Raw genomic sequence first — 22730 nt, 5'->3', positions numbered from 1 at the left:
CGGCGTTACTTTTCTGAGCGTCTTTCGCCCCCAACAGGCGGTTTGGCAATTAGTTAGCATTTTATTTTTGCCCCAATTTGTATTTTTGCCCATAGTTTTCTCCCATTTTTAGTATTTAGTTTTTCCCTGTGTTTTCCCCGTCGCCCCCTCCCTTCCGCGCAATCAACTAAATGTTTCGTGTCGCAAAAAAGGCGATGGTGTACTGTTTGGTTACGCTTTTCTTTTCCCCCCCTCCATGTGCATGTGTGCACGTGGGGTGAAATTACTTCTCGGTCACCATCGTCTATGGCGCGAAGGGTTATTGGGGAAAAGGGGGAACAGTGCCGTTTGGGGTTATAAAAATATGTCCCTCTCGTTTAGAAGTTAAAAAAAAAAATACGAACTGATTTAATCACCCTATTGGTGTGTTCATGTGTGACAAATTCGTTCCCCCCTTTTGACGTTGTTCATCATCGTGTGGGTGGAATTGGGGAGAGACGCGAACAACTGCGGCGACCGTTTTTTTGTAATTGCAGCGGCAAGTGGAGGAACATTGCCAGGTTTCGCAAAGTTTCCTTTTTTCGCTCTGTTAGCTTTAATTTAGCAGGAAAAAGGGGGGAAAGAAATGGCCCCCTAAGTGTTCGTTAAACCGAAATGGGAAGCATATTACGTGCGGGGTGAAGTGAACGTACGCATGTACCAGTTGGGTATTTTTTTTTTCCCCCAAATGAAGGCTAAAAAATAAACACAAAGGGGGAGGAAAAACCTAAGCATATAAATATATATATGTAACAGATTTACCTTCAAATGGTGAAAAAACAAAACACAAATTGTAAAATCATTTGAGGGAGAAAAAATTGGGGGCACGCGTTTGAAAAGCTGCTGCAAGTTTGCCCCTTTCCCCGCGTCAATTTTTTTTTTTTTTTTTTTTAAATATCGAATTTTGCAGCACGAGCGGGAAGAATCAACAATGCATGGAGGGCAAAGCTAACGTTACCTTTTCGCAGCTGAAGCACATATAGAACATTTTTTTCTTTTTTGCGAATTATTTTTGCGTACATATATCATTCGCGATGTTCGTTATTGCGGGAGTGACTGCTTACATATGACTTTCCCCCCTTGGCAGAAAAGTACATTTTGCAGAGCTGGCGCGAAGCAAGTAGAGTTACAGTTGTTTTGCCCTTTTCGGAGGAATAGCAGTTTTCTCATTTGTCCTGCTCATTGTTGAGATTAGCAGCTGGACCAATTCAACAGGCGCCGCGGCGAAATGTGTGGGAGGCACAAAACGTGGGGAAAACCTTTTTCAAAATAATCACATAATTACTATTTTGTTGATATTTTTTATTCGTATTTGTAAGAAGCATCCCTTTTTTTGTTTCCTCCTTTTTTCATTTGCTACGCCAATGCTGTCAATAAGGAAGAGCAACGTTTACGACCTGTTGTCCATGCAACAGTGCAATAGCGTAAACCTGCCCGAAAATTACAACATGAGATATTATTTTTACCATGCCTTATCGTGGCCATCGCTGAGCCAAGTGGCAGAGGATGGAAAGGGAAAAGTTTGCGGATATACCTTAGGAAAGTTGGAAGAAGAAAATGATAAGAAGGGTCATTTAACTTCAGTTGCCGTTTTGAAAACGTACAGGAAGCAGAAACTTGCTTATCATTTAATCACACAGACACACCAATTTGTGAATGATATATACCACGTACATAACATTTGCTTGCATGTTCGAGTGAGCAACTACGCCGCGTTGAATTTGTACAATAACGTGTTAAATTATAAAGTGAAGGGAATCGAACCGTTGTATTATGGAAATAAGGAAGACGCCTATTTGATGGAGCACCTTTTTGTTAAATAGGCCCATGGCAGGAGAGGAGTCCTTTGTGGTGGCCGTCACCGTCGTGGAGTTGATCACCTCTACGATGTTGCGACATTGTAAATGTTAAAATGTTAATTACCAAATGAGATGAACATATTTACGCACATTGTGATGGGAATTGCGACATTTTACGTCGCAAAGGAGGCACGCAAAAAAAAAAAAGTGTGCAGTTCCCACCCAAAGCGGCATTCAATGCTTAGTGAAGGGGCATCCCATTTTATGAAGGCACCCCTCTGTCCTACACCACCGCACATTTTGAAATTTGCCCACGTTTGACAATTTTGCAAAAGTTGGATAACATAAAGCTAATGTAAGCCTCATTTGTGAGAAAACAAAAAAAAAGCAGCTTTGAAATGGAGCATCCTTCGGGTTTCCGTTTGTTGGATTACTTTTGCAGTTTTAATTTTTTTTTTTTTTTTTTTTGTAAATGTTTGAGCTAGCTAAACATTGTTGTACTCGTACACACGTCTTTTTTTTTTTTTTTTTTTTTTCCAAATTGTGAAATGCCTGAACGGTTCATATTTTTTTGTGCTGTCGTATTTGCGCGATGTGTGTGTTTTTTCGCCTAACTTTTTATTACCAGAACGGACAAAGCTGCGCATATATATGTGTTGCTTTTTTTTAAATGAATTTTTTCGCAAGTTTAGTCGAATTTTGAGAGATGCAATATGTGGAGGAAAATGTGCAACTATGCGTTTTTTTCACGAGAAACACACAAAAAAAAAAAAAAGGAAAAAATGGTGGGCGACTTGTTACTAGCAGAATTGTGCACATGCGTGGTTATGTCCCTCATGTCAGCTTCGTCCTTGCAGCTGTTTTGGGTAACTACTGTTCGTCGCCCGGTTCTTCACTTTGCGGGTACTGCGTGTTCCCTTTTTCTTCCCCATTCGCTCCCCCATCTGCTTCTTCCCCGTTTGATTCACTCTCCCCCAACTCCTCCTTAAACATATCTCCGTAGTACTCCCGTATGTTTTCCATCTGGCAAAGCAACTGTGTTTGCTCACTTAAATTGCTGAGGACGAAGTTTAAAAATGGGACTCTTTTCCGGTGTTTAATTGCTTGGGCCAACATGTAGCGAATTCGTTTGCAGTTTTTCTTCATCCAGATGTAGCCCTGCGGGGGGAGCGGTAAAAGCGGTAGGAAGCAGAAGAAAGGGGTGTTAAAAATTGAAAAAATGACGAAGCAGTATCGCCATTTTGTGTGCAACCATGCGGCATAAAATGCGAGCATCCCGGTGTAGTAAACTCATTCACACTTGCTAGTTCACGTGCAGTACCTGTCTGGAATCGATGGAGTCTCCCATTATTTCGATAAAAACTTTTGCCACAGAACAATCGCTGTTCAGCTGCACTTGGTGAATGGCTATTCCTTCTATTATATCTTCATCGATGTGGTACTTATAATTTATTTTAATCCCCTTTTTGTACAAAATTGACTGGAGTGTCTCCTTCAGTTCCCTTTCGAATCTTTTCCTGTATATCTCATGCCGACTTGAATTCTTATTCATTAAATAAGTGAAGGTGACATTTTTGCTTGATGCCTTAGAGTTGCTAAAACGCACAAAATTCAAAACGTGGGACCTCTTCTTAATGTTGAGGGTGTAGTTTCTTTTGGTGAGTGTAAGCAGGAGGAGGAGAAAATATAGGTACATCTCAAGGCGTTTCCGTTTTTTTCGAGGGGGAAAAGAAGTACGCTGTTTAGTGAAGCGCAACTCATTTTTACGGAGGGTCACTACCCCTATGTGAGCATCGGACTGGCTGGATGATTGTTCCTATTGAGGTAACGCTGCCTTAAGGGATGCCCGATCTTGTGTCGCGGCTCTGACGCTGCTTCATTACAGCTTTGTCAACACGTGGGGCTACTCCTTTACTGGTGAAAAAATCAACCTGCACACGGTGGAGAAAAAACGAATCCAATCGATCACCCGTTAGGGAAACTTTTGCGCAGGTATACACTGCTCCGATTTGTTGTTTTTTTTTGAGGGGGATTCGCAAAAGTTGCTAACCCGCTAGAGTTACTGCACTTCTTTTGGGCCCCCATGGAGGGGATGGCAAATGTTGTGATTTTTTTTTTTTTTTTTTTAAATTGGCTTCATTTAAAAAAGCATATGTGTTAGTGGCGCAGCAATATGCAAAGAAAATATTTTGCCATTGTAGTGTGCGAGAAAATTCGACTGATTGAGGAAGGGGCAAAATGTCGGGTCGGACGTGTGGCAAGCCAAATTATTATGTCTCGAAAAGTTTGCACAAATGTTGTACGTGCACATGAGCTGAATTGTTGCAAAAATGTGTGTAACATGGTATAGTTAGCAGGGTAAATAAGCGAAATGGAAACTTTGTACTGTCTTTTCAGTTTAATGTGGGGTGAAAAAAAAAAAAAAGGAAAAAAATGCCGGTGTATGTGTAAGAAGGCAGTTCCTACGTGTACATATTGGTGGGAGTTAACCCCAGTAAAGGGACAAACTTATTTTCTTAACAGCAGTGTGTCCCGCCCCAAAGGCAAATTTATGGACGTTGTTTTTTTTTTGCAAAAACTGGAATACCTGATTTTTGCGTGGCTCAACTGAAAGAAAAAAATAAACCCGTCGAACTTCTCTCATCATAGGTGAGATCACCAATCAAATGGGTGAAGCGAAATGTTCGCAATTTTTTTTTTAAAAAAAGTATGTACGCCATTGCGACATTTCCGTTGCCTTATTTTTAAGCAATAAAATTGCATAAAGGACAATTCCGTAAAGAGTTTTATTTTAAAGGCATTAAACAAATGTGTTCACATAAAAAAAGGGGGAGGTGGGAAGAAGAAACATTCATGAATATTCCTGTGTGTTATTTAAAGTAAAGGGGCGACATGTTAATACAAAAGACGGGGGTGGGGAAAAATGGAAATAAAAAGTAACTGTACACGTGGGGGGATAAATGGGTCTGATTTATCAGCTATAAAAGTGGAGTGTATTAAAAATGTGGATCCATTTTGAAATTTTTTCTTTATTTGCATTTTTTTAAACAATTACAATAAAAAAAAAAGGGGGAATAAAATGCACATTGTCATTTTTAAAAAAGGGGAACTACTCAACGGATATCTCTGCTCATGCTGCCTACTTTACGAACAATCGAATGGGAATTATTTTCACGTGCTTTTCAAATGGCTTCTTTGAATTTTTCTTAACTGACCTATAAATGTGTATACTGGCAGTTGGGCCATTTGGCAAAATTCTGAGCAACTTTTACGCGTTTTTCTTGGGGGAGACAATATAGCTATGGTTAATTTAGTTGCATGGGAAGGGGCGTCTTCAGAATAGTTTTGAAGTGCTTCCTTCATTTAATGGTTTTTTTTTTATCAATGTGGCACGCACACATTTTAACGGACAAGTGGAAACTTACAACATGGCGAGTATTTCTTTACTTCAATTTTGCGGGGTGCTCTCTTCGCAATGAGAAAAAAGTTTTCTATTTTTTGTTTATTTCCTTTTTCGCAGTTGAGCGGGTTGGCCTTCACAACAGTGCGGCTCACTCCTTCCCGTTTTTTGTCTGCATTTTTGGCTACATATTTATCCGTTTGTTTCTTTCCCCATGTTAGTCTTCCTCCTCAGGGGTGTGGGGGTGCTTCTCCGGCGGCAAGTCGTTGGGGTCCCTCAGGGGCTGGGCGGAAAGAAGAAAATATGGGGCGCGAATGAGAAGCGGTAAAGGATACCACGAGAATTTACCCCTTATTGGACATAATGACAGGACGATAGACGCACAAGTGCTTGGGCGCACCGACACCCGCATGCGCAGTCTTACGTTGGGGGGGTTCCTCCTCAAAATGTATTTTTTAAAAAAGAAATTTCCTGACATGGCCCCCATAAACCCGGAAAAAATTATAAACAGGTAACTCGGGAAACTGATGGCGTATTTTACTTGTTGGAGTTTTCCGTGAAACACGACGCCTGTCCCTGCGGGCTACGAAGGCAGTGGGGGACGCGGCAGTGTAGGGCGCGCGGCGGTGTAGGGTACGCGGTGGTGTAAGGCACGTGCCGCATAATCAAACGAACCGGCTTGGGGAGAGACTTGAATTCACTCGACAGGTAACGAATGGAGCGGTTTTTCTGCGTAAAAAGTTGGCATAAAAATGAATTTAGCAAAATGGACATTTCGAAAGGGAGGGGCTGGCAAGAAAAGAATCTCTTCTATTTATCGCATTATAACAACACAGTTGGGTTGCCTTCCCCCAAATGGGTGTATGCACACTAATGTGGCAAGAAAGAGACTTCATAGGGAGAATATCTGCCCGTCAAACTTGCACATGGTTGATGGACATCTTTACACAGAGTAACCACGTAAAGGGGGGCTACTTTTCTTTTATTTCATTTTTAAAAGGAGGACGCGATTGCCTACAAAATTGCTCTCTTCACGTGGAGCTATTTTTCAGCCTCCTTTTTCATTCTTACTAAGATCATCTTATCAAAGGGGGATGGATAAACAAAGCCGTTGGAGTTATTTCCACTCTCCTGGGTTGGGGGTATCTCGAGGGGGGAAGCGTTTCTTCCTCTGCGTGTTGAGAAGTGTGCGCGGTAGGATTTGTGCTTACGAATGGAGTTGTGTATGTGTGGGTATGTATCTAAATGGGGTGGATAATGGCATGTCGCAGGTGGCATAACTGGCATAGCTGCCACCTTGGGGAGGCCATACCTTTTATCAAGTTGGCCGCATGAAGGGGGCAGCTTTTGTGTTCATTCAGTAGGACTGCACTTCAAAAGGGGGGCTATTAAATTGGGTCTGAAAGGTACTTCCCCGGGGTGTTCCTTTTTTTTTCGTTTGTGTGAATTAGCCCTAGTTGGGTAAAGAAAGTGGAAGAGTGGCGCAGTGACCGGGTGATAAACTCCTGGGCGATGAAGTACCTCCCGCAGTAATATCCTTATTATGGCGTCAAACGAGTCGAACAGGCGAGACCAACTGTTTTGTAAGGAGAAAGATTTTGAAGGCTATCACACTGGATGTGCAGCTGTTTATGTACGGCATGAACGCATAGGTAAGTAAAACGTTTTGCGGAACTCTTTCAGCTTCTTAGAGGGGCACACGTTTGTTCATACTGCGCGTGGTTATGCAGTGTGGGTATTTTTTTTTTTTTTTTTTTTTTTTTGTGCGTGTAGAGGGTATAGGCACATTGTAGCATGGCCACCTTTTTAATGGCAAACATTGCGGGTAAATTTCCACTTTGAAGGTACGTACACATGGAGATAATTATTTTTGCCATGCCGATTGAGGTGCGTAAATTTTGCACGCCCCATCGGTGAGGAGGGGTGAGGTGAGGCGTGCTATTTGTGCAACTGGGGAGAAAGGGTTCCTTTTGGGGGGCAAAGAATGGTTAGGCAAATTCCGAACGGGGGAAACGTAAGATAAGCCGAGTGAGGGAGCGGAAAAAAGGGCAAAGCGCATGAAGTGAAGCCAGTGGAAATGGGAGGAAGTGTTCCTACCGGTGAAGCTCCCCCGGAGGCTGCCGCCTCCTCACTCGGGAGAGGCAAATACAAAACGTTGAATTAAAGCGCGTGGCACAAATGTTGGACGTGGTGGGGGTCAGAAGTGGAAGTTCAAATTGGGCTCGGCGTTTGTTCCGCAAGACGGTAAAAGAAGCGGTTAAAAAGGGCGGTAAAAAAGCGGTCAAAAAAGTCGGTTAAAAAGGCGGTCAAAAAAGCGGGTTTACAAATGAGGCCAAATAATTGGAGGCCGCCGTAGCCACCTAGCAGTTAACCCCACGCGCGGGGAAATGCACAAACGGGGGAGGCCGAATGGAAGGTCTTCAAATATGTTTCCCTTCGGGACTCCGGTGGAAGGTGTGTGTGTGCGTGGGGACCGCCAGAACGGGAACCAAGGTGTAACCAAAACAAGCGCGCATGGGGGTGGCGTGGGGCGACAGAGGTGGGGAGGTCATCTCGAATGGGTTCATCTGGATTCGCTTTATCTCGGAGGGGTCGATCTCGAATCGGTGCATCTCTACTCGTTTAATCTCTCCTCAGTTCACATCCGTTGGGCTCACCCCAACTTGAACAACTCTGATAAACCCCCCTGTCAGGTGCGCCACGCGGTGATTTCCCGTATGGCGGTGATTTCCCTTATGGCGGTGATTTCCCGTATGGCGGTGACTCCCCGTATGGTGGCCACTTCCATCATGGCGGCGCTTCCCCCTGGGAGCGGCGCCTGCTGAGGCACCCGGCAATCTCCTTGAGGTACAAGAGGTAGGGCAGCTCATACTTGGAAAACAAAATGCGCCGATTGATCTCCACCGTCCTGGAGCAAAGCACATAAGAATAAATAATGGTAAAAGAAACACAAGCGACGATGAAAATAAATTCCATAAAGCATTTGTGGATGGAAAAGCACCAGTATAACGAAGTGAAGCAAATCATATACAGAAAAAATAGCAGGTAATGTGTAGGGTATCTAACTAGTAACAAAATGGACGTCTGCACGATCAGCATATGGATGTATATGTACACGTAGTAGGGGCTGATGAAGTAATCGAGCGAGGTGATGGCCACGTAAATGTCTAAAGACGATATGATGAGTTTGACTAAACACAACAGAAGGGTAACAAAATAATACCGCTTAACATTATAAGTGGGATCCTTTCGTATTTTAAATGTTAAAAAGAGTATGTAGAGGAGATACACAGCCGTGTTGACGATCGATTTGAAGAAGTAGTAGCGCAGGTAACTGTGTTGAGTGATTAAGGCCCCGTTTATCTTCCTCCTCGTTGTTGTGTAGTACAATTTATATGCTGTTATAAAGTCTAGGGTAATTATATACATGATGAGGTAGATGGCTATGTAGTAAGTTTTGGAGATAATATTTCTGTTAAACTCGTCCATCCAGGACACGTACCACTTTTCTAGGTTTGCGTTTTTGAATAACCCTAGTGGGTCCCTTTCAGGGATGAATATTTTATTTTTCCAAGTTGCGTTTTGCATGAGCACTTTTTTTTTTTTTAAATCGAAAAATATTTTCTTCGTCATGTCGAAGATGTGTTTGAAATACTGTGGAATGTGCACAAATAAATATTGTACCTTTGGATTTTCCAGAAAGATTGACGTGTATTTTTTTTTCTTTTTTTTCGCAAAGTAAATTTTTTTTCTTCCTATCGGGGAGGCCATTGGAGGAGATAGCGGCGATTGCGATAGCGGCGGTAAGGACGACGAGGATAACGACGACGCGTCTTTATTTTTGCCTTTTTTTTTATTTTTTTGGTCCTGATTGCTGATGTCCAGTTGCACAATTTTGTCTAATATTTCGTGCTGCCTTGATGCGTTTTTTTTGCTGTACTTGCAATTCGAGTTGCTGTTGCTTCCATTTTGCAACTCCTTTTTTGAGGTGGCGCGCAACTCCTTGTTTGTGAAGGTGATCAGCTTGGTGTTGTTGCTGCTGCGCGAGGGGTGTCTGTGCGGGGGATTTTCGCCCCACTGGTTTGTGTGTAGCGAGCTTTTGGACTTGCGCAGGGGGAGCTTTTTGTGAAAATGGGTTTCCTTTTTGCAGCTCGCCGGGGCGTTGTGGTCGTTTGGTTGGGCCCCTCGGTATACCTCCAATAGGTTTGCCTCATCCGATGGGATTGGCTCGTCCGATGGGTTTGCCTCGCCAGATAGGTTTGCCTCACCCCGCGTGGGTTGGCTTAGCCCATGCGATTGCTCCCTTTCAGGCAGTGTCCTCTCCAGCGTGTCCGACGCGTCCTCGTTTGACGTGGACTCGAATTTGCTTTCACTTTGGCGACTTTCATCGCCCAGGTGATCCGTGCAGTTACTGTGCGCAGAGGGCCTTCTCCCGCGGGGGTACGCTTGGATCGAATTTCCCCCTCGAGGGATGACCTCCATTTCGCCGATTTCGACCCGTTGAGCCCCTACCGCTCGAGAGGACCTATCGCCCTGTCTCCCTCCACTGGGCGTACTCCCATTGTGTGTGCCTTTTATTATACTATAACTACACGCCATCACATTGCAGTGGTAGGTGTTGGAGTTTCCATTTGGGTTATCTGCGGGGGGGTCACTTGGGTGGTCATGTTCCTCACCCGTTGCGCCATCTACCCGCTTGTTACTCACGCGGCGACTTTGCTGATTATCCATTTTGGGGTTTCCCCCTTCAACCGAGTTGTGCGCACTATTTTTCCGCTTCGTCGTTTGTCCCGAGGGCACCTCACTGAGGGACGATCCGCTGGAGTGGGTCTGGTAGCAGGGGCAGGCGTAGTACCTGAGTTGTTCATTTGGGGGGGGAGTACCTCCGTTGCGGTGCGAGTTGTAGGAAGGTTTCTTGTCCGATGGGAAATTAGCGGATGAATTTACGGGATTGCCCGCGAACGTTTGATGTCCCCCCTTTTTCTGCTTCCCCTCCACAGACACGTCAATAACCGCAGCGGTTTTGATCCAACTAGCGTTCGAGTTGTAGGTGGCGGCTGCATCGTTAGTGGCGTTGGTTCCCCTAATGGGGATGAGCACTTCGTCGTCTTGGGGGTGCCCGCTCGACGAGTTGTTCCCCCCATGGGAGGTAGTTGGGTGGGTAGGACTATCCACCTGCGTTGCGTCCCCCCCGTGGGAAGTAGTTCTGTAGGTAGGATAAGCCACCTGGGTTGCGTCCCCCCCGTGGGAAGTAGTTCTGTAGGTAGGATTAGCCACCTGCGTAGCGTCCCCCCCGTGGTTGCCCAACTGGTTAGACTTGTTTGCAGTGCCCGACTTGATACCACGTTTTGCTTTTTTTCTCTCTTCCCCGTTTTTGTACTCATTATCCTTATGGCTATTCTTTTCCGAAACGCATTTTTTACAAACGGGGGGAGACGCTTCTAAGGTTAGGTTAGGGTTGAAATGATTTTTAAGTGAAAGGGTGTTAGATATCCTAAAGTTAGTTGTGCAAATGGGGGTATTCTTACTGGCACAGTTGGCAAGACTTCGGCTATTATGGTAGGCACTATGTTTTGCACATGTTAGTCGAGCTCCCCCTCCCCCTTTGGGGTAGCGTTTGTCCCGTTTTCCCCTCCGAAGGAGTAACTTCTTCGTATGATTGACCTTATCCTGGTAGGAAGTACCAATGGGGGAGTTCCACTTAGGGTTCGTATCCCTACCGACAACAGATTGACTGTCTTTATTTAACAGATCATTAGTGCAGGTTAAATCTGAATAAGTTTTGGACTTGATGCACATGTAAGAATTAAATAAAGAAGAGAAAATTTGCTTCTCCACTTGTTTCACTTCCTTCGATGCGACAACATACTTGCAGGGGTTCCTCTTCGAAATGACGATTAGGGTACACAGCTCGTACATGCGAAAGTAGAGGATGTTCCCTCCTATCATTTGCACTAGGTAAGATAGCATATCTAAAAAGAAGAAAGAAGTCGAATGCGCTCTGAACCCAGTGAAACTTAAATTGTACTGAATGGTCATTCCTACCAGTGTGCAGAAAAAGAAGAGGCTCATCAAATTGTAGTAGGCATAGCCCGTTAAAGCGAACGAAAAAAAAAGCAACTGCATGTTGGCTATTTTGAAAGAGTCAATTATTATGGAGAGTGAACATGTGGCGATTATACTCAAACTGAATAGCAGCTCCAGGACGTATTTGCCTATGTCTATTTTTGACAGTGCTAGGGATCTTATGAGTACAAAGCTGATGAGGGAGTATATGAAGAGGCCCGTCCCGATGCAGAGGGCCCATAAGTAGGAGAAGTCGAAATTCAGGTGGTCTTTGTTCACGGCTGTGTACCCTATCATGATGAAGGTCTGCAGGTTTTGGAGCGAAATCAGGACGACGAAGTCTTCCGACTTTATGTCCACCGAGTGCCTCACGGGGTTCTCCATTTTGTAGAGAGGTGTAATGAAGGCGGTGTGGAGAGGGGGGGGTAATGAAGGCGTCGTGGAGAGGCGGCTGAATCGTCCTGGTGGCTATCTCTTTACGCACCACTTACAAACGAGGTATACACATGTATAGGCTTAAAAAAACGGAGTAACAACATATGCAGTTAGGGGGGTGGGGTGCAGTCACACAAGTGCGGACGCGCACACGCGCAGGGAGCCATCTCGTGGAGCATCGAGGAGCAGCTCCTGCAAATTGCGCGGCCTGATTATCACATCGAATTGAAGAGGCATGATTCAAGCTAAGCTACGCAACGCCGTGGTCGGACAAGGAAGAAGAAAAATAAAGAAGCGAAACGAACTCGGCATGGGACTCGAATGCAGACTTATGAGGGCATAAAAAGGAGGGGAAAAAAATTTGCACACATTTTCTCCTTAACAATTTTGAAAATGCTGAAAGGAGGGCCTCTCAAATGTTTAAAGCGTTGAGGAGAAGTTGAACACTCAGTGGTAGACGCGCTGTTACTCGCTGGGAATACCCCACCCCATTTCCCCCAGATGTGGGAGCCGGGTTAAGTGATGGGGGAGGCAAAAATAGCCGTTTCGCACTATGTGAAGGGGGAAAATAACATGCACGTGTATGGACTCCTAAGAAAGACAGCAAAGCAGGTGACATTTTATAAAAAAAAATGATCACCATAGTGCATATGTTTAAAGCGAGCCGTATGCGCACGGGCATACGCATGTGCATACTGAAGTGTGTACACACATGCGCTTTGGAATACCCGTCCGACCAGCAAAATAAAAAGTGAGCAGAAATGAGGCGAACAAAAAATTGAATTACTATGTATAGCTTTTAATAAAACAGAGCCATTTAGTTGGTCTCCGCGTTGGTATCACTACCGAATTGGGGAGAAGATGAAGGGGGGAAAAAAAAAAAATGCGTGTGTGAATTAGCGCACCAAATGTTTCCTCAAATGGGTATGCGAATGGTGTAAAAAAAAAAAAAAAAAAAACCGAAAGAAATGGAAAAAGAACGGCAAAACGAATCACCAAAATGTTTTAATTGTACTAATTCGTGTATACACATGCGCAAGGTTCGGAGGGGCCAGCTTGGCGTATTCACTTGGCCCAACTCCGTTCATCCATCTAAAGACAACTGCGAGGGTTGAAACTCAACGGGTTGGTGTCATACGTATTGGCCATTTTGCGCCTTTTAAATTACGTACGAATTGTTTTTTCCTCGAACCAATTTGATGACTAACAAAGTGGAAGATTCCACTCAAACGAAACGGCAGATGTAAGGGGACTCCTTTGGCTAACCATAACGCTTTAAATTGTTTATGAGTGAGTTTTTTCCCTCCCCCAAAGTGTGTGCCTTATGAGCAGAAGCGTTTTTCACAGTTAAACGATGGAGGGAGAGAAGCGGAAAAGGAAGCGGAAGAAGGGGAACAAGTTAAATAATTAAAAAATAAAAATGCGTTACCGTGGAAGGTCCAAATGGGAGACGGTCGAGTGGCCAACACGTTCAGTGTGAAACAGATGTAGTAGACTTAATTGGACGCAAATCTGCATTTCGTGTGTTTCACTTCTCTCTCAGAAGGTCATTTCGAAAGGGGTAAACTGTTTGCGCCTAAACAGGGTTATGATGATGGTGACGCGTTGGGGATTTCCACCAAATGGGGTGGTGCCATTATGCTTCTCTGGAAGAGTCACTCGGTTCACCTCGTTCATTTTTTTTCCTGCCACATGATTTGATTTAGACTTTTTCAGTGGGCAACAAATTAAACGAAAGCGTTACCCCCTGTGTGTGCTTCTTTGAGACTGCCCATTCGCAACTCGTCAAACAGTTGGCACATTTTCCGCTCGTACAGGAAAGTGCCAGCAGGACAACGTCGAATATGATTCAAAATGATACAATTTTTACGTGGAGGGTGTTGTTACATGTTATAAAAACGTGAGGACATGAAACAGGGTGGGATATGTGTCTCCAAAAAAAAGGGGAAGGAAAAAAAAAAAAAAAAAAAAAAAAAAACACGCATACGTGTAGATATATAGACATACAGACATACACATAGACATACACATAGACATACACGTTGCAGCTTTGGGGTGGTGATAAAAAAAAGGGGCGATTTACGCCATCTCGCATAATCATGGGTCCATCAGAAAATTGAAAAGAATATCAGGAGACTCAGTAGGACAAATATAACGGGCGCGATGAGCCTGCGCGGAAAAAAAAAAAAAAATAAAATAAAAGTAATGGGTGAGGAGTAAGCACAGCGATGGAAAAAGGAGGAGCTTATTAACAAGGCGAGAATTTCGCCTTTCACTACGCAGTTCCCAGGTTGGCATTTGTCTCGCCCCCCTAAGGTTAACTGCTGTCCGAAGCGGCGTGCTGTCCGCTTGTGCCTTACGTGGTGTTGAGGAAAAACTTGATAATGTCATGCTCATCTACCACAATCCGATCGCAAATAAAATTCGTGTTCCGCTTTCTCAGGTTCTACAAAAAGGGAAAGAAAAAAAAATAAAAGGAGGGAGGGTTCGATGCAGGATATTTTCCGTTTATGCCGTTGCCTCGAAAGGGGGTGATGGAGCGCTGGCATGCGCGGTGGGACTGTACTTGGTCGCCGGACTCGCCTTCGAATTCCCTGGGAAAAGTGGAGAGAAAAAAAAAAAACATACACGTGTATACATGTGTGTACATACATGTGTACATTTAAGCACATCCACGGAGGCATAACTAAACGGGAAAAGGGATGGTGCGCTGAAAGATCAGCCCCGTTCGTACGAAGCGGCCAAATTTTCAATCAATTATCGCTGCCCTGCGATGGCGCCCTTGCCCTGAGTTCTCCGTATGTATAATGCGTGAATGTGCCGTGGGCCACGTCTTAACGTTTGAGAGACAACCATGCGTAGCACCACTACATAAACACAGGCGCAATTGTGCAACCATGCAATCGTCTAATCATACAAACAGGCACATCCGAGCAATAGGAGGTGTCTATGAAACCCCCCGCAAAGCTACTTACATGGGCTTAACGGTGTATTTTCCAATTCCGTCTAGGTGCTTCTTTTCTATGCCCGCCTTGAATGTCACTATGGCTGTTTCGCTGCAAAGGGAAAGGTGATGGGGGGGAAAAAGGCAAAAATGAGATGGTACAAAGGGGGTGGAAGTTGAGCGGCAGAAAGGGTTCTACTCCGTATAATGATGCAACTGCTATGTTGTGGTGGATCTCTTTGCTAATGGGCACAAGTACACATGTGCGTGTTGCTGGTGAGGGCAAGTGCAGGGGACAGCCGCAGGATTGCACAAGCATGTACGTAAATATATAAGCATATGCTGACGCGTCCTGCAAGCAGCGAAGCTAGTATCTACATGGGGGCTTACTCCTTTTCCGTGTACTTCTCCACTGTGGCGTTAAAGGGAATTAAGGAACTCTTGAATACCTCCAGGTCGGCGCTCTTTATGCCTTCTATCTTGGCCTTGGTGATTTTTTTATTTGATTGGCTCATTTTTGAAACAAAAAAAAAAAAAAAAAAAAGCTGTTGAAAATGTGTTAGAGGAGGTTACCAAAACAGGGTTAAACAATTTTCATTATAAAGTTATTTTGCTCATCTGTTGCCTTGAGGGTTTGATGTTTGCTGGTCCGCGCATCAGGGGTGTTTTTCTAATCACACAAGAATCGCCAGTCACGAGGCATCAAATACGTTTTGAATATGCGTCACTCGTACAAGTGAGGAAAAATGCTTTTTCTGCTGCGTTTTGGGAAGCCTTTCGTTTGGCATTTTACGCCATCTGCTTATCTGCTCATCTGCGTCACCTCCGTATTCCTTACAGTAATGTTTGTTTTTTTTCTGTTCGTCATTCGGCGATTGTCATTTGGCCTTTGCCATTCGTCACTTACCATTCTGCCTTTTTATTTCTGATTTGGTGATTTTTTTTTTTTTTTTTTGCCACGTTTTGGCTTTCCTATTTGATTCACCAGTTTTTTTTTTTGACCTTTTCGCTGTTCAACAATTTGACAATGTTGGCAGTGATAGTATTTTATTTTTATTTTTATTTTTGCGCATTTGCTTTTTTCCTTACCCTTTTGATTTGTGGTTAGTTTGGGGACTACTTGGGGGGGCTGTTTTTGCCTTTCCCGCCCTTGCGGTCGGCGTCCCGGTTAGTTTCCCCCCTAGAATTGGGGTTACCCCCATTTTGGCTCTTCCCAGCTTGGCCTCGAAATTTTAGAAAAAATGGCACACGCAGGGGGTAAGCAGTAGAATATACGTGATTATATCCCGGTAGGGGGGAAAAGCGTCTCTTTTTTGGGGGGGGAGATACTGTTACGGGTAGTGCGTGCAAGGGGTATATAAAAGGAACATCCTCAACAAATGAGTGGAGACGTGTTGAATTGTATAATGTTGTGAGGATGTGATTCCCCGAATGAGTAAACTTCAACGCGTTTCTCGCATCCTACGTGAGCTCCATCACATGCATACGGGTAAAGGTGTGGTAGGTTCCTTCGCTGCTGAGTTATGCGTTTGGCGTAGGAAGCTTTTCCGTCTGTTAGCGGATAGGTGAAATGTATAAGCATTTTCCATCCTTCTTTTTGCGGACGGGGTGAGATGAGGAACATGCCAAAATTGATGACGCATCCGTTAGAGGGTACCACTTAAACGTGTGGTTTCGTTTGAGCGGCTGTGGATGGGCGGACGAAACTGTATCACGTGTACACTGCGAGGTGAGGCAGCACGGGTGCGGTGGGGCACTCTGACGAATCACACAAAAGGGTATTTCATTATGTCAATCCGTTTAACCTTAACGTTAACATTTACTCATTTTTGGAACGCGCAACTGATTCGTTCATGGGGGGTGGAAGCATCGACATTGCAATTTTTGGCAACGGTTAAAAATGGTGGTAGTGGTAACTTGGGTTGTAAAAATGGTGGTATTGGCAGCTTCAGCTGCTGAGCTGTGGTAGACTGAACCTGGAGGGGCAACACCAATGAGCGTGTAAAAACGTCATGGCATTAAAAAAGTACGCGTAGCACATTTGTACGTCAACGTGTGCGTGCAAACTGGGGGGTGAATCTCCATGGGGGAATTGGGGAGACCCCATTTCTCATCATTAAACAAAGAGTTTTTAAGGTTCGCCCTTTTTGGCATCATCATAAAAAAAAAAAAGGGGGGCAGTGAAATGCAAATGATAGTTAGCGGGGAAGTGGGAAAAATAATCAAATGACAAAGTGGTGGATAGCCGCGTCGCCCATCAGGCACGCCAACTATTCTTCCACCTGGTAATATGGTAACAAAAATGGGGAGGCGAATTTGCTCACAAAGTGGGTGGGCATAACAAAGGGATGTACAGCAAAGTGCCCCAAAGGAAATGGGCAGACGGCAGAAGTGTGTACGAAGGGGGGAAGCCGATCGGCGGGCAATACTTCTACGGAGCTCAGCATACTTTTGGCGGGTGCGTGGTGCAAACCCATTTTGTCCGCTTCGCCTGCACCTGCGTGTACACACATTACACCGCTACAAATGATGCACCCATCCGTGGCTACCACTCCGCGGAGGGTGTATGCTTGTTCGAGGTGAGCACCAAAATGGAGGACATATTTACTCGCACGGGCTTCTTACTCTGGTCATCTTGCGATGCGTCATTTTTTAAGTGCACGATGATAGAGTGCGGAAAGTACTTCAAATAGTGGTGCTTATTCTTGAGGATGTACTGCTGGAAAAAAATGTAAAAATTTTTTACCTGATGGTGGATGCTATTGGCTTTCTCCTCATGGCCCAAAAAATGTTTGAGTAAATTATACTTGTAATTAAAGAAGGGGAAGGCACACATATACTTATTCACTTTTTTAAAAAAAAAATTAAAAAAAATGAGCGACTGTATGGTGTATACAATCCACCTGATGTGAAAATGCGTTGGTCTGCTTATGCTGTTCTTTTTTACATATATGGGTATGCAATAAAGCTCTTTTGCAAAAGCATTTCTGTCAAGCAGGTAAAAATCGTTAAGGGGAAGAAATTCATCCCTGTGTGTTGTCAGGAGTAAAATATATTCCATGTGTTTTATGTTTTTTTCTATTTCCTTTTCGAATGCGGATATGAGTTTCAAATTTGATTTTTTTTTAATTTTCTCGATGAGCAGTTTAATTTTTAAAAATTTTTTTATACTTTCTTCTTTTACGAAAAGGATAAATTTGTTTTTCTTCATCATGTTACTTCCTATATATATGTAATTAAAATCGTGCGTTATGTCTTTAATTTTTTGTTCACTTTTTTTCAGCAAATTGAAGCCATATTTTTCTTCAATGTTGACTGTCAGGTGGTTGTCTTCCGCTTTGGCGCTGCTGCGCGGGGGGGTTCCTCTGTGCGCCTTTTCTTCTCGCGGTCTGCTAGGTTTGTCGCCATTAAAGTGTTTCGTTTTACCGCCATTACAATGTTCCGTTTTGCCGCTGTTATGTGCAAATCTTGCGGGGCTCCGCCCGTTTGGGGCATCCCCATTTACTCGCCCATTCGGGGTGTCATTACTGCTACGCAGCGTCTGCCCAAAGGCGCAGAATTTCTCTGCACAGTATTGAAACGTTCTAAATGGCTCCGAGTTGATTTCTACATCCGCTACGTCAGTTTGCGCTGAATGTGTTTCTTCTTGTGTCCCGGGGGGCACATCGCTACAAATGCGGCGGTCGCCTTGGGTTGCGTGGTTAGCTACTTCGTTCGCGGTTTCGTTGGTCGTTTCATACTCCGCTTCGTTAGCCGCTTCGCTCTCCGGGTGCGCCCCCTGGTGGTGGCTGAAAAATAATTCAAACCACCTGTAAAACTCGGCTATGTGCCTCTCATCATTTTCGTTTATAATTTTGTACGCAATGGGGGAGGTCTGGATGTCCCGGAAGGAGTGGGCGGTTTCTTCGTTTCGGCTGCGGCGGTTGGAGGTGTGTTTTTCCTGGGAGAGTTGGCACTGCGCTAGGGGGGTGGCGGCATCTTCATCGTAGGAGGGCTGTTCGAAGGGGCGCTCTACATGTTCCTTCGCCGGGTGGTGGGTATGTTCCTTCGCCGGGTGGTGGGTATGTTCCTTCGCCGGGTGGTGGGTATGTTCCTTCGCCGGGTGGTGGGTATGTTCCTTCGCCGGGTGGTGGGTATGTTCCTTCGCCGGGTGGTGGGTATGTTCCTTCGCCGGGTGGTGGGTATGTTCCTTCACTGGGGTGGAGGCATCATCCCCGTTGGCCTCCCCCTCCACGTGATGGCCATCCCGTCGGCTTACACTTTTTGTGGCCCCTTTTTTGCCATACCTGGCGTTGTTAGCCTGTTCTGATTCCTCTATTTTATGAACGATGCATTTTTTGTAAAAGTATTTAAAATCGTCGTCCATTTCGTTAAACAGGTTAGTGACATGTCCTGCGTTCAGTACATCGTAAATTGAGCTTTCCTTCGTTTCGCTGCAATTTGAGGGGGAGTCATTTCGAGAGGTGGAACTGCCTGCGGGGCTGAGAAGCTCATTCGTTCGGGCAGACCGATTAGGGGAGTTCTCCAAGCTGCTGGGAAATTCCAAGCGGGGAATTTTTCCTATATCTGCCTGTTTATTCGCCTGTTTATTTGCCTCTTTTTCCGCCTCTTCACCCGCCCCTTTCTCGGCTGCCCTCTTTTTATCTGCTTTTCGCTGGTTCGCCTTTTTCCTCCTATACGGAGGGACCGCCGGGGAGTACGCGGGGAATAAATGGAAGGTATTCTTGAACATGGGATTTTCGTCATTAAAAAAATGGAAAATTAATTTTTGAAAATCGTTATACTGATAGCTATCCATTTTTAAATCGCTTAAATTGTGTAGGTACGATGTGTTGTTGTACTTTTGGACAAACAAATCGTACACTTTTAAATTTTCCTCATCAATTTCGTTTTCACAATTTTCTTCTTCCGATGAGCATATCTCATAGTTTTGAAATTTTTCGCTGACTAATAATTCTAATATGCTATGCCCATATTTGTCATACATTTTTCTCTTTTTATCGTTCGTTAGGATGTCATATGAGAGTTTCAGTTGGAGGAACTTGTTTATGCTTCCTCCTTTATCTGGGTGGTGCACCTTTATTTTTTCCTTATACGCCTTTTTAATTTCTGCCTTGCTGCCATTGTAGGGGACGTCCAGGTGGCTGTACAGCGATTTTGTCACGTTGCAGTTTTTGCGCACAAAGGAGTTCATGTCTTGTAGGAAGTTGCTGCCGTCAGCTGGCTCTTCCTCGGAGTAGCGTGCGTCGTGATTATGGTGCTCGTCATCTTCGTGGCAGTCGTCATGTGCGGTTTGGTTCTCCCCAATGCGGTGATTCCACCCACTGTAGTAACTACCCCTACTGCAGTTTTCCACTCCGCCGCTTTTCTCCCCCCTCTGAATGTAGTCCTCAAAATGCGGGGAATTCCCTTTTGCAAAAAGGCCCCACTGCGAAGTTTCACCACATGGGGTTACCCCTTCAGCATTTTCCCCCCATTTGCTGTGTTCATTTTTTCCTTCGTTCCTGCCCCCTTCGGGGGTTTCGTAACGGAGAGGAACGTTCCCACCACTGCTATGCGCATGACTGCTGGCACGTGTAATGTGTGCCTCCTTATCTTTTCGAAAGTGCGTAAGGAAAATCTTTTTGTTGTTTATGAAAAAGTTTCTACTGAGTCGGTCGATGGAGTCGTGGCTATCCAGGTCGATCAGTCCGTTGTTCTGCGCCCCGTTCTGGGGGGTGCTCTCCTGCGAGTTCCCGCTGCTTTGGTTGCTGCCATCGTGCGGGTCATTTGGGGGGGAGTTACTAGCGCCGTTTGGGGGGTAGTTATTTGGGCAATTTTTTATGCCACTTTGGGAGGCATTTTGTAGGGGAAAATGTTGACTCGTTTTGAGGTCATTTTGGGGGTCATTATTTATGCCTCTCTGGGGGTAACTTTTTGGGCCATTATTTATGCCACTCTGGGGGTAGTTATTTGGACCATTATTTATGCCATTTTGGGGGTCATTTTTTGGGCAACTTTTTATGTCACTTTGGAGGTCATTTTTTGGCCAATTTTTTATGCCACTTTGGGGGTCTTCCCCCGTGTCATCGTTAGTGGCCCCATTTGTGCCAACGCGTTCGCCGCAGTTTGCACCCCTTTTGGGATCAAAAATCGACTCATTTTGAGGGTCCGTTTTGGGGGCATTTTTGGGATCCCACTTTGGGTCATTTTGCGGATAACTCTTTGTGACACGAAAGGTGGCACACTTTGCGTAAATCTTTGCGTCATTGTTGTGGGTGACATTTTGGGCATACACTACCCCTCCTTTGAAGTCACTTTGGGGGTCAAACATTTGGTTCGTTCTGAGGGCATTCTGCGGGTCCCTTCTTGGGTCAAAAAATTGGTCCCATTGGGGGCAACTGTTTTGGGTTCCTTTTGCGTCATTCTTTGCGTCGTTGCTTTGGGCTTTTTTTTGGGCATACACTACCCCTCCTTTGAGGTCACTTTGGGGGTAAAAAATTTGTTCCGTTTTTGAGGTACTCTGGTGCTCCCTTGTTGGCTGAAAAAATTGGTTCCATTGGGGGCAACTGTTATGGGCCCCTTTTGCGTCATTCTTTGAGTCATTGTTCTGGGTAACATTTTGGGCATATAATACACCTCCTTTGAGGTCACTTTGGGGGTGAAAATTTTGTTCCGTTTTTGAGGCACTCTGGTGCTCCCTTGTTGGGTCAAAAAATTGGTCCCACTGGGGATAATTGTTTACGACTCCTTTGGGGTCATTCGTATAGCCCACGTTAGCGGCAGTGTGTTCGCCGTAGTTTCCGCCTTTTTTGCGGTCATTTTGGGGGTCAAACTTTTGGTCGATTTTGGAGGCATTCTGTGGGTGCCTTTTCGGATCGAAAATATTTTCCCATTTGGGGTAGTTGTTTACGGCTCCTTTGGGGTCATTCGTAGAGCCTATGCTAGTGGCAGTGTGTTCGCCGTAGTTTCCGCCTTTTTTGCGATCATTTTGGGGGTCAAACTTTTGGTCGGTTTTGGAGGCATTCTGAGCGTCCCTTTTCGGGTCGAAAATATTTTCCCATTGGGGGTAATTTTTTACGACTCCTTTGGGGTCATTCGTAGAGCCCACGTTAGCGGCAGTGTGTTCACCGTAGTTTCCGCCTTTTTTGCGGTCATTTTGGGGGTAATTTTTGTGGTCATTTTTGGCTCCATTTTTAGGGTCATTTTTCGGATCGAAAATATTTTCCCATTGGGGGTAATTTTTTACGACTCTTTTGGGGTCATTCGTAGAGCCCATGTTAGCGGCAGTGTGTTCGCCATATTTTGCTCCTTTTTTGCGGTCATTTTTGGCTGCATTTCCAGTGGTTCCATTTTTCGCCGGGGTGCCCCTTTCACTATCACACTTTGCGCTTCTATTATCGACGCTCTTTTTGGTCGGAGAACAAACAAATCTAATAAAATCGTATTTGTTTAATGAAGCGTTTCTGCTAATCGCCTTTTTGTTGGCACCTTTTCTAACACTGCCGCTTGGATTATAGAGGTTTGGGGATTCTTCATTTTGGGGGTCCGCGTCGTTAAATGAGAAGTGCTTTCTGGGCGTTTGGTCAAACGAATTGCTGTAAAAAAAGTGGGGATCTTCATTTGGCGCGTTAAATTTCATTTTTTTCCTTTCTCCTATTCCTACAGGTACGGGGGTTTTCGTGTCATTTTGGTACTGGTCTGCAGGTTGGTGTGGGAGATGCAGTATAATGAGGGTGTGTTAATTGGGTTAGCGATTTTCCCATTTAGGGGGGGAAAATCTTTTCTCACTCGTTCGATTCGTTCGATTCGTTCAATTCGTTCAATTCATTTTGTCGTTACCACTGTGGAATGAAGGGATGGCGCCCTTAGTGTTGGATATTTCTTTTTTACTTTTTCTTCCTGCCTTCTTGGCTTTACGAGGAGGGGAAAAAATTTGTTCATACCCATTGGCACTTTGGGGTGCGTATAACTGTTTAATCTGACTTATGTCAAAGTAGCTGGAGCATTTGTTTAGGGCATTGTTGCCATGGTTGCATGAGGGTTCCTTAAGGTAACAGTTTTTCGTGGCCTTGTTGTTGTTTTTCAT

At 44.7% G+C, this 22730-nt stretch overlaps 5 protein-coding genes across 5 annotated transcripts, besides 6 other annotated features; 1 reads left to right on the top strand and 4 right to left on the bottom strand.

Annotated features, from left to right (window-relative positions):
• Positions 1–1033: 1033 nt before the first annotated feature.
• On the top strand, positions 1034–1969 carry PVX_094365 (N-acetyltransferase, putative). The gene has a single exon (XM_001614291.1). It carries the CDS (start codon positions 1383–1385, stop codon positions 1839–1841), a length of 459 nt encoding a protein of 152 aa, XP_001614341.1. The 5' UTR covers positions 1034–1382; the 3' UTR covers positions 1842–1969.
• Positions 1394–1413: a microsatellite.
• A 420-nt stretch (positions 1970–2389) lies between the features above and the next one.
• Positions 2390–2432: a microsatellite.
• A 255-nt stretch (positions 2433–2687) lies between these two features.
• On the bottom strand, positions 2688–3513 carry PVX_094360 (hypothetical protein, conserved; the record flags this gene model as incomplete). The annotated part of the gene is made up of 2 exons (XM_001614290.1): positions 2688–2975; positions 3139–3513. The coding sequence occupies 2 exons, from the start codon at positions 3511–3513 to the stop codon at positions 2688–2690; spliced, it is 663 nt and encodes a 220-aa protein (XP_001614340.1).
• A 405-nt stretch (positions 3514–3918) lies between these two features.
• Positions 3919–3942: a microsatellite.
• Positions 3943–4443: 501 nt separating this feature from the next.
• Positions 4444–4465: a microsatellite.
• Positions 4466–8004: 3539 nt separating this feature from the next.
• On the bottom strand, positions 8005–11667 carry PVX_094350 (hypothetical protein, conserved; the record flags this gene model as incomplete). The annotated part of the gene is made up of 1 exon (XM_001614289.1): positions 8005–11667. The coding sequence occupies one exon, from the start codon at positions 11665–11667 to the stop codon at positions 8005–8007; it is 3663 nt and encodes a 1220-aa protein (XP_001614339.1).
• Positions 11668–11854: 187 nt separating this feature from the next.
• Positions 11855–11874: a microsatellite.
• A 1872-nt stretch (positions 11875–13746) lies between these two features.
• PVX_094345 (hypothetical protein, conserved) lies at positions 13747–15503 on the bottom strand. The gene is made up of 5 exons (XM_001614288.1): positions 15053–15503; positions 14694–14774; positions 14285–14312; positions 14079–14164; positions 13747–13887 (listed from the first exon to the last, which is right to left on the bottom strand). The coding sequence occupies exons 1-5, from the start codon at positions 15175–15177 to the stop codon at positions 13827–13829; spliced, it is 381 nt and encodes a 126-aa protein (XP_001614338.1). The 5' UTR covers positions 15178–15503; the 3' UTR covers positions 13747–13826.
• A 201-nt stretch (positions 15504–15704) lies between these two features.
• Positions 15705–15751: a microsatellite.
• Positions 15752–17207: 1456 nt separating this feature from the next.
• Positions 17208–22730, bottom strand: PVX_094340 (hypothetical protein, conserved; the record flags this gene model as incomplete). Its single annotated transcript, XM_001614287.1, has 2 exons — positions 17208–22342; positions 22484–22730. The coding sequence occupies 2 exons, from the start codon at positions 22728–22730 to the stop codon at positions 17208–17210; spliced, it is 5382 nt and encodes a 1793-aa protein (XP_001614337.1).

The sequence above is a fragment of the Plasmodium vivax genome, chromosome 8 (genome assembly GCF_000002415.2).
Source record: "Plasmodium vivax chromosome 8, whole genome shotgun sequence".
Classification (NCBI taxonomy): Eukaryota; Apicomplexa; class Aconoidasida; order Haemosporida; family Plasmodiidae; genus Plasmodium; species Plasmodium vivax.
This window is presented reverse-complemented; position numbering and strand designations above follow the sequence as displayed.